Source organism: Lissotriton vulgaris, unplaced genomic scaffold, assembly GCF_964263255.1.
Source record: "Lissotriton vulgaris unplaced genomic scaffold, aLisVul1.2 SCAFFOLD_340, whole genome shotgun sequence".
Lineage (NCBI taxonomy): Eukaryota > Metazoa > Chordata > Amphibia > Caudata > Salamandridae > Lissotriton > Lissotriton vulgaris.
Window position 1 is genome coordinate 36,100 of NW_028249633.1, and position 10,227 is coordinate 46,326.

General features: G+C 48.8%; 1 protein-coding gene across 1 annotated transcript; it reads right to left on the minus strand.

The window, feature by feature from the left end:
• Positions 1–2,900: 2,900 nt before the first annotated feature.
• On the minus strand, positions 2,901–3,830 carry LOC147663512 (uncharacterized). Its single transcript, XM_086950397.1, has one exon. The coding sequence runs from the start codon at positions 3,828–3,830 to the stop codon at positions 2,901–2,903; it is 930 nt and encodes a 309-aa protein (XP_086806523.1).
• Between the last annotated feature and the right edge of the window lie 6,397 nt (positions 3,831–10,227).

Below are 10,227 nucleotides of genomic sequence, written 5' to 3' on the forward strand. Positions count from 1 at the left end.
TGTGGAGTGGAGTGGTGTAGAGTACAGTGGTGTAGAGTAGAGGGGTGTGGAGTGGTATCTAGTGTCGAAGAGTGGATTAGATTGGTTTAGATTGGAGCGGAATAGAGTGGAGGCGTAGAGTGGCATTGAGTGTGATGGTGTGGAGTGGAGTGGTGTAGAGTACAGTGGTGTAGAGTAGTGAGGTGTGGAGTGGTATCTAATGTCGAAGAGTGGATTGGATTGGTTTAGATTGGAGCGGAACAGAGTCGAGGCATAGAGTGGCCTTGAGAGTGATGGTGTGGAGTGGAGTGGTGTAGAGTACAGTGGTGTAGAGTAGAGGGGTGTGGAGTGGTATCTAGTGTCGAAGAGTGGATTAGATTGGTTTAGATTGGAGCGGAATAGAGTGGAGGCGTAGAGTGGCATTGAGTGTGATGGTGTGGAGTGGACTGGTGTAGAGTAAAGTGGTGTAGAGTAGAGGGGTGTGGAGTGGTATCTAGTGTCGAAGAGTGGATTAGATTGGTTTAGATTGGAGCGGAATAGAGTGGAGGCGTAGAGTGGCATTGAGTTTGATGGCGTGGAGTGGACTGGTGTAGAGTAAAGTGGTGTAGAGGAGAGGGGTGTGGAGTGGTATCTAGTGTCGAAGAGTGGCGCGGTGTACAGTGGATTGGATTGGTTTAGATTGGAGCGGAATAGAGTGGAGGCGTAGAGTGGCATTGAGTGTGATGGCGTGGAGTGGACTGGTGTAGAGTACAGTGGTGTAGAGTAGAGGGGTGTGGAGTGGTAGCTAGTGTCGAAGAGTGGCGCGGTGTACAGCGGATTGGATTGGTTTAGATTGGAGCGGAATAGAGTGGAGGCGTAAAGTGGCATTGAGTGTGATGGCGTGGAGTGGACTGGTGTAGAGTAAAGTGGTGTAGAGTAGAGGGGTGTGGAGTGGTATCTAGTGTCGAAGAGTGGCGCGGTGTACAGTGGATTGGATTGGTTTAGATTGGAGCGGAATAGAGTGGAGGCGTAGAGTGGCATTGAGTGTGATGGTGTGGAGTGGAGTGGCGAAGAGTAGAGTAGAGAGGTGTAGAGTAAAGTGGTGTAGAGTAAAGGGGTGTGGAGTGGTATCTAGTGTTGAAGAGTGGCGCGGCATACAGCAGATTGGATTGGTTTCGGTTGGAGCGGAATAGAGTGGAGGCGTAGAGTGGCATTGAGTGTGATGGCGTGGAGTGGACTGGCGAAGAGTAGAGTAGAGAGGTGTAGAGTAAAGTGGTGTAGAGTAGAGGGGTGTGGAGTGGTATCTAGTGTCGAAGAGTGGATTAGATTGGTTTAGATTGGAGCGGAATAGAGTGGAGGCGTAGAGTGGCATTGAGTGTGATGGTGTGGAGTGGACTGGTGTAGAGTAAAGTGGTGTAGAGTAGAGGGGTGTGGAGTGGTATCTAGTGTCGAAGAGTGGATTAGATTGGTTTAGATTGGAGCGGAATAGAGTGGAGGCGTAGAGTGGCATTGAGTTTGATGGCGTGGAGTGGACTGGTGTAGAGTAAAGTGGTGTAGAGGAGAGGGGTGTGGAGTGGTATCTAGTGTCGAAGAGTGGCGCGTTGTACAGTGGATTGGATTGGTTTAGATTGGAGCGGAATAGAGTGGAGGCGTAGAGTGGCATTGAGTGTGATGGCGTGGAGTGGACTGGTGTAGAGTACAGTGGTGTAGAGTAGAGGGGTGTGGAGTGGTAGCTAGTGTCGAAGAGTGGCGCGGTGTACAGCGGATTGGATTGGTTTAGATTGGAGCGGAATAGAGTGGAGGCGTAGAGTGGCATTGAGTGTGATGGCGTGGAGTGGACTGGTGTAGAGTAAAGTGGTGTAGAGTAGAGGGGTGTGGAGTGGTATCTAGTGTCGAAGAGTGGCGCGGTGTACAGTGGATTGGATTGGTTTAGATTGGAGCGGAATAGAGTGGAGGCGTAGAGTGGCATTGAGTGTGATGGTGTGGAGTGGAGTGGCGAAGAGTAGAGTAGAGAGGTGTAGAGTAAAGTGGTGTAGAGTAAAGGGGTGTGGAGTGGTATCTAGTGTCGAAGAGTGGCGCGGCATACAGCAGATTGGATTGGTTTCGGTTGGAGCGGAATAGAGTGGAGGCGTAGAGTGGCATTGAGTGTGATGGCGTGGAGTGGAGTGGCGAAGGATATAGTAGAATGCCATTGGATGGTATTGTGAGTTGTGGAGTCACGTAGAGTCGAGCAGCATAGCACTGAGTGGCGTAAAGTAGTTCAATTGTTAGTATAAGTAACAACAGACTCAATAGAGATGGCAGAAAAAGTAAAGACAGTGCAAATAAGAAGCTGTGTGTCTGTGATCAAGGTGAGAAAGATCATTGTACATTCAAAAACACGACTGAAATTCTTATAAAAATGTTTTTTTTAAGTGTGCTGCAAAAAGGCACGGAAGGGCAAAGATGAGGAAGAAGAAGACATGTACTTGGTCCGTGCTCCAGGGAGGAACTCAACTGACACAAGAAAGGAAAGGAATCCTAAGGGAGCTTCGCAATGGAATGATCACATATGAGAGTGACAGCGAAACAACGAATGGTGAGCCGTGGGCGGGTTCTAAGCCCCTAATTGTGACCCATGAGCTGTGTAGGCGCGACTTAACCCAGAGGCATGCAAACGGCACATTAGCCCGATGGTATTCTTCCCACATGTTCTGTTTATTTGAATCTGGATCTTTAGCAGGTGCCGAGTACAGATATTTAGTCGAAGGTACACTTGCATTTAAAGTCGGATCTCTTGTCTGTGTCGATGCTTATTTAATACAAGCAAGAACTTTTCGCTTTGTCAATGCTTGTTTTACTTCACTTGATACTCCTAACTCCTCACCAAATTTCCGCTACCAGGTCCTAAGCATAAAAAAGTTACAAATTCCTGCTCCGCCTTTCGCTGCTGCAACGTGTCATTACAACTTCTTACCTGTAGGTGGCAGGCGCTTCCTCTTCCAGCTCTCCTTCTCTCCGGGGGGTGTCTTTGTGGACACTGCGTGTCCTGTCCTCGGTATCAGGCTCGTCTGCTGTGTCCCAAATCTCTCTATCAGAGCCTCTCTCCAGCCCGGGCTCTCCCTCCAGAGCAGCCTCTCACCTCCTGACTCCGCATCTTCTCCTCCTCTCTCTGTGTTTTCGTGAAGCCCCCCTGAGACCCTCCTGTATCCATAACACGGCAGGCGCCCCTCCCCCTTCTCACCCTCAGCCCCCTCCTTCTCCTCCTCTCTCCTGCCCGGGCTCTCCCTCCCCAGCAGCATCTTACCCTCTGACTCCGCATCTTCTCCTCCTCTATCTGTGTCTCCCTGATCCTGCAGGCGCCCCTCCCCCCTCTGTCCCTCTGTCACAAACCTCTCCTCCAGAGCCTCTCTCCTGTCCGGGCTCTCACTCCCCAGTAGCATCTCACCCCCTGACTCCGCATCTTCTCCTCCTCTCTCTGTGTCTTGGTGCAGCCCCAGGCCTGAGTCCCTCCTCTCACCCCTGTCTGCCTCCCCCCTCTGCCGCTGTGGTCCAGTCCCATCCACAACCCCCGGCCTCGGTCCTGGTCTGTCCTGGCGCCCGGGCTCTGGCGGGGTCATGGGGAGGTCGGGCATATGAGGGGGTATACATGGTTTGGTGCAAAGTGTGGAATACCCCGAGTCGCGCAGCTCTCTCCTGAGTCTGACCTCTTTGTAAAGAGGGGGCCCTGTCTCCGGGTCTGTATCACACCCAGGAGGCATCTCAGCGCCCCCCTGACGCTGCGGCTTCTCCTCTGCAGGCCGGGGGTCTCGGGGGTGCGGTGGGGGCTTCTCCAGGTCTGGCTCTCTCTCAAGCCCCATCACAGCGCCCCCCTGACACCCGGGACCCTCCATCCTCTTAGTCTCTGTCCTTTGCCCGGACCCCTCTCTGGCAGGAGTGAGCGCTGCTGCTCGCTATATATAACCTGCCAACTCCTCTGTGTGACCGCCCCCCCTGCCCCCCCCTTTCAGGTGTGAGGAAGGAGCAGCGCACCCGAAACACGAGCTGTGGGGAGGAGGAGTGAGGAGAGACTCAGCCCTGTCTCCACCCCTTAGGAATGAGAGCTCAGAGCCCTGACACTGCTCTCACCCCTGTCCTGGCACCGGGGCTACTGCTCTCACCGCTCTCCTGGCACCGGAGCTGCCTCCATGGAGACCCCCCCCCCCCCAGGTGTGAGGCAGGAGCAGCGCACCTCAAACACGAGCTGTGGGGAGCAGGAGTGAGGAGAGACTCAGCCCTGTCTCCACCCCTTAGGAAAGAGAGCTCATAGCCCTGACACTGTTCTCACCCCTGTCCTGGCACCGGAGCTGCGCCCATAGAGACCCCCCCTCAGGTGTGAGGAAGGAGCAGCGAACCTCAAACACGAGCTGTTGGGAGGAGGAGTGAGGGGAGACTCAGCCCTGTCTCCACCCCTTAGGAATGAGAGCTCATAGCCCTGACACTGCTCTCACCGCTCTCCTGGCACCGGAGCTGCATCCATAGAGACCCCCCCTCAGGTGTGAGGAAGGAGCAGCGAACCTCAAACACGAGCTGTTGGGAGGAGGAGTGAGGGAAGACTCAGCCCTGTCTCCGCACCTCCCGGTCTCTGACAAGTAGGAATGACCGCACCACTGCTGCTAAACTCTGCATTTTGCTCTTGTTTCAGAAATATCCACGTTTCCTTGGTACCTATTTTTCACTCTTTATATTTTACCAAATGAAGTACTAAGTACCGGGTACACAATGGAAAACCATCGCAAGACGCAGCTCAGTTATTGGCTCTGGGTACCGCAGGTTCTTCGTGAACTTACATATCCTATACATCCCCACAAGCAGAAGTGTCCAGCAGATGTATCGATATATCTTTTAAAAATCTGTCATACTTAGAAGTAGTTACAGGTGAAACCTTTGGCACAAATGGCTGTTTTTTTCAACTCTATTTCAATATGTTTTATTTCAAATAGGAAAATAGGCTATGTCCCAGTAAAATGCCAAAACGGTGTAGAACATTTCTGTTTACTGACAAAAGTCTGCCCGTTCATGAGAGCTGGGAAGATGGTGATTTTAGCACCTCAAAACTTTTGTTGATACCTTTGCACAGAAAAAAACCTGAAGCTTTATTCTGTAGCACTTTTCTCCCATTTTCTGAAAGAAAAAAAAATAGCTGTATTTTGGCTAATATCTTTGTCCCTTCCAGAGGAATCTACAAACCCTGGGGACCTTTAGAATCCTCAAGATGTTGGAGAAAATGACGCAGATTTTGTGTGGACAATAAAGTTACAGGGGCCTAAATGTAAACAAACTCGAATATCCCAAACAAGGCTTAGCATTGGTTGGGGAGGCCTGGCAGCGAAAGGGTTAAAGCTACTATCCTGGACACAGCATCCTACAGAGAGCAAGAGCTGCCAGGTGAGACCTGAACAGAGCTGACAGGACTTTGTGCCAAAAATCTACGCTTCCTTGAGGCAGCTGTAAAGTTTTGTGAAAGTGGTAAAGGGTAGAGTTGTGACCAGGACTTAGAGCTGGTAGTAATAAAGAAAGGACAATGAAACTGGCCCCTGTCAGGCCCCGTATTCACTCCCTTAACCTCAATGACAAAAACGCTGATGGAGTTTGAACAGGAAATGTAAAAAGCGTTTAGGTAATCTATGTCAGAGATTTGTTTTTTGTTTATAATTCAAGTTTTATTTCATATTGCATTCCCTAAATGTGTTAGTTACTTCCAGGATGTTTCTGTTTTTTTTTATGGTTTTGCATTTCACATTGATTTAGTGCATATTCTCCACTGTGTCGCCTCTGTGCACTTATAAGGACTGGACTCTCTGGAGTTCAAACTGAAGCAGATCGAGTTTCTCGTGATGTCTTTGGACTTTCCTTGGCTTAGAAGCATCTCAGTTCTCCTCCCTGAGCACGAGGGTCCTTCAGGTAACCTGCCCGACGGAGCTGAAACCTAATATCGCGAGATTAGAGGACAGGAACAGACTCGGTTTCGATTACTGCTCATGAACAATAATAGAAAGGTTGGGTTGTGAGGAATCACCTTAGTGATCAAATACCAAGGGAGACATTTTATATCTCAGTAATCAGAAAGAAAGGAACTACTTGCCAAGACGCGGGACAGGTTTCAACATTGAGAGACAGGTGTGCTTGTTAAATCTATTGGAGTCTGGCCCATTCGAGGTAAAGTTCTCAGCTCTTTCGATTCGGCCATTCGAATTCAACCGCCCTGAAAAGCCGTTTAAAGAGCTTTCCTGTCAGAGTGTTTATTAAACACTGTGCAATGGAAGGACAAACAATAGCTTTAACAATGAACGCCGCCGCCTGGGTTTAGGAATGTATAGGGCTTGGCACACACAATCCAGAAAAATAAAAAGAAACCCCGACGATAATATTAAAAGGTACAGGATTTGAAAATAAAGGCATATGGCTTGATTTCATCTAAAGTTCAGATTTCTCAAGTGGATACTGTGCCAGTGAAAATAAACGTGGTATAACAAACATGTTTGGGGGAAAATAGGGCTATAAATAGTTGTTGTGACCACTATAGAGAGACGGGGGCGCTGGGACACGCCTGGACCTTCACTGCTTCCCACCAAGGGTCAAGGCAGTGAGGCTGAGCTCTGACTCCCCTTAGATACCTTTGCTTATCGCGAATATCAAATATGATTCCCAGTGGGAGCTGGTGGTCCATGCGTACGTAGAATGGATGGTCACCACCTCTTTATGGCACGGTGGTCGCCCACTGTTTGGTGTGGATTCTTCGTTTGCTGAAGGTCTGTTGAGGCATTTTGGAGATGCAGAGCCAACTTGCATGGTATACCTTACATTTCACCCTCTGTCGATTTTCAAATAAAATGCAAACACAACAAATCAGTGCGCAGGCGTGTTGGATGCCCACAAAGAGTTTCTTCTCAATGTTCATAAAGATTAGGGGGAAAAAAATAGGAAAGGTCCAGGGTCGGATTGGGATCACAATTTGGCCCAGGCACTAACGAAAAAAGTGGCCCACATTCAAGGGGCGTGGCCCACATTCAAGGGGCGTGCCCTACATTCAAGGGGCGTGCCTTTTCATGAAACATCATTTGGTAACACTTTGAGGTCTCATTTGTAGAGAAATATTTAGTAAATTAAGCCCAGAATCACAGGTTGTTGAGCAGACGCTGGGACTCAAACTTGAATCCCCATCTCTGCAACTCTGGCATCAGGCCACATATGCCTGTGCACAGACCAGAGACATTTTAAGGCATGGGCAATGTGGGCTCTGGCCCAGGGACCCAGCCTTTCAGGGAGCCCCCTGATAGAGCCAGCTCTGTTCTGCAGAGAATCTTGCCCTAATGACCATGCATACTCCTTAAACAGATTGTTTTAAATACCATTTTTTAATGTATTTTTAATATGGGCGATGAGTAAGAATCTATCACAGAGATTTTGTAGAAAAATGTGTTTACGTTTCATGCAACATCCATACAAAAAATGTCTTTCAGATCAAATAGGCCATCACATATGAGAAATGGGAGGATGTCACTGAGATTATTTTCAGCAATTTTAGTGAGCTGCTACTGTGTTATAATATTGAAAACACACGTCAATGTCCTTGAATATTAGATGTCAATACATTAAGAATTTGGACAAGTATGGTAGTGCTCTGTCCAGTGACCAGCTGAAAGAGGGCATAAAAGAGGTGAAATTGGATCATAAATTCAAATCTGTTCCGAACAGGGGCCCCAAAAATATGTTTGGCCCAGGGCCCCCAAAATCCTTAAGATATCCCTGGCACAGACAAGGAATGAAAGTGGGAGGATACTGTTCTTGCCCAGGACACAGGGCCAAGGTGACAATGGCCTACATGCTGAGCAACTAAAAAAATAGCAAGGCCCCTTTCTGTCACAAAATTATTCCAGCCCTCCAGCGAAGGAGCACCTAATAAGCAGGAAGCCCCTGCTATTACTAACCTACTCAGCCCTCCCCAGACCTTCAGCTCAGGAGCACATGAACAGCAGTAAGACCCCTGCAATTAGTAAATTAATCAGCCCTCCAGGCCTCGGGGAGCACAAAACACAGCTACTGGGTCATCCACGTTAGCCAGGGCACGTTAGCCAGGGGGAGGCTGAGGTGAAGATGGTGCAAGTTCCAAACATTACCTGGCCCACACAGTGTGACACACTCTTCCTGCCCACTATGCCCTGAATGTGAAGGGCTGTGGGCGAGGTGTTAAAACTAAAACTGTTTCTGAGCTGCGTGGGCCCCAGGGGGGCCGAGGTGAAAATGGCTCAAAGGCCTGAGCAACACCTGGCCCCCAGGGAGGCCGATTTTTGCAAACAATCACATCTCCCTAGCCCACCCCCAGCGGGATTGCTTTGCATGGCAAGGGGGGAAGAGAGGCCACAGCGGATAATCGCTGTACGGCCGCACTGTGAAGCTGCATTAATTTCTCTGTCTCGGTCTCCGTGCCCTCTGTGGGCCGTTTTTTTTCCTCCCCTTTCCTAGTCCACAGTGAGCACTCTCTGTGGACTGGGAAAGGGGGGAAAAAAACGGCCCACAGAGGGCACGGAGACACCGGCCCTTTGGCCCATGCCCGAATGCCCGCAGTGCCAATCCGCCCCTGGAAAGGCCAAAGGGAAAAGAGCCCAGAACTCTTGTTACCTCAGATCTAGGCTTGTGGCTCTTGAAACTGGAGAGACAACAACCCATATATAAAAGGCATGGATTGATACCAGCATTGGCTGTTTGCGTGAATCCTTCCTCTTCAACGCCAGTGCTTGCATTGAACTCAGGATGGAGAACTTTATAACTGTGGCCCTCTCCGTCTACTCCGGCTGCTCCCTCTCAAGTGTCTCACTGTAATGTGCCTAAGCGGCATACAATAACACATTACACACAACTAATGGCTTTGCCAATGCCTCTTTTCCTTTTATCTGAAACCAGTTTATCATCAGCATACTGCGGATTGTTGGCTTCCACAAAGCACCTTTTGGATTAAACAAATCTTCGGCATTAAAAATATGGCACAATTCTGAATGATTCTACTTTCTCGGATCCAGTGCAAGGCGGGGCCGATTTTCCAGCAAATAAAGCTAATTTTTTTCCCAGTAATATAATGATAGTTATCAGCTGACGTTAAAGAGTTCAGGTCTTTCTGGCCACGACACCTGTGGTAACAAACAAAAGCGAGCTTGCGTATTAATTGAAGAGACAGACAGCCTGGTTGTGGGCAATAGAAGGTTCCTTGTTTTCCGACAGCATCATCTCTATCTTATCAACTCTGAGAGGCCTCCTCCCATTCTTACTCACAATGAAGCAATTCCAATCAGTTCCTGGCTCTAAAATACATTCAAAGCTCTCTAGCCGGATTCATATATCTGCAGAGTCTTTGGTGCTTGGTGAGTTGTCTGCTACTGTGATCTTCCATGGGCCTCTTATAGAATGAAATACGTTTCCATTCACATTCCATCATCTATTCTGGGTTCGGTGAAAGGCTAAAGCGCACATGGTCCGGCAGATTGAGCTACATCTAGATTTCATTCTTTGAAAAGATTCCTGCTTGTGATCTTCAGTCGCTAGAATAGAGAATCACAACTATTGTTGAGAAACTTATAGTCAAATGGAACCCTAAAGGATTGTATCGCCTGCAGTGATAACCTTGGAATATGGAAGATGCCAGGCTCAACACCTTCAATAGAGGACAAGGTTAAGGCATGTGACCGAGACCCACCATCAATTCCCAAACATAAATGAGCAGGCAAGTTTCAATCAAGAGACAGTTTCACTCTCTATGGGAGCTCCCCCCTTCCAAATGGTGAAGTTTGCTTGGGGAGGATAACCCTATAAAAATATAGTGCTTAATGGGGGCTTGGCCTCGGCGCCATGCAAGATGGCTGCCTAGGGTCTGAGTTCAGCAGGATGTACGTCAGTACAACACAATCAAAATGCTCACAGTATTTTACGACGCAACCATTACAACGCAAGTCGTTACAACGACTTGCGTTGGAGGGTGCTGGATTGTGGATTAGTTCAATTTTCGATTCCAACTCCAGCCCACGTAACAGTAGGGAAGGTGTTGGAATAGAAAAACAAACTATTCCTTTAACAAGAGCGCCCTCCAGCGCAAGTCGTAGTAACGACTTGCGTTGTAATGGCTGCGTAGTAAAGGACGCGTGGTGTAAACACCGTATTGTAAAGGATGTTTACCGTTCCACGCGCCGGGACATTTGAATGGCTTTTTCTCGTCCTATAGGCTATTTGGAGAGTCACCCTTGAGCGAGAAGACAGCAG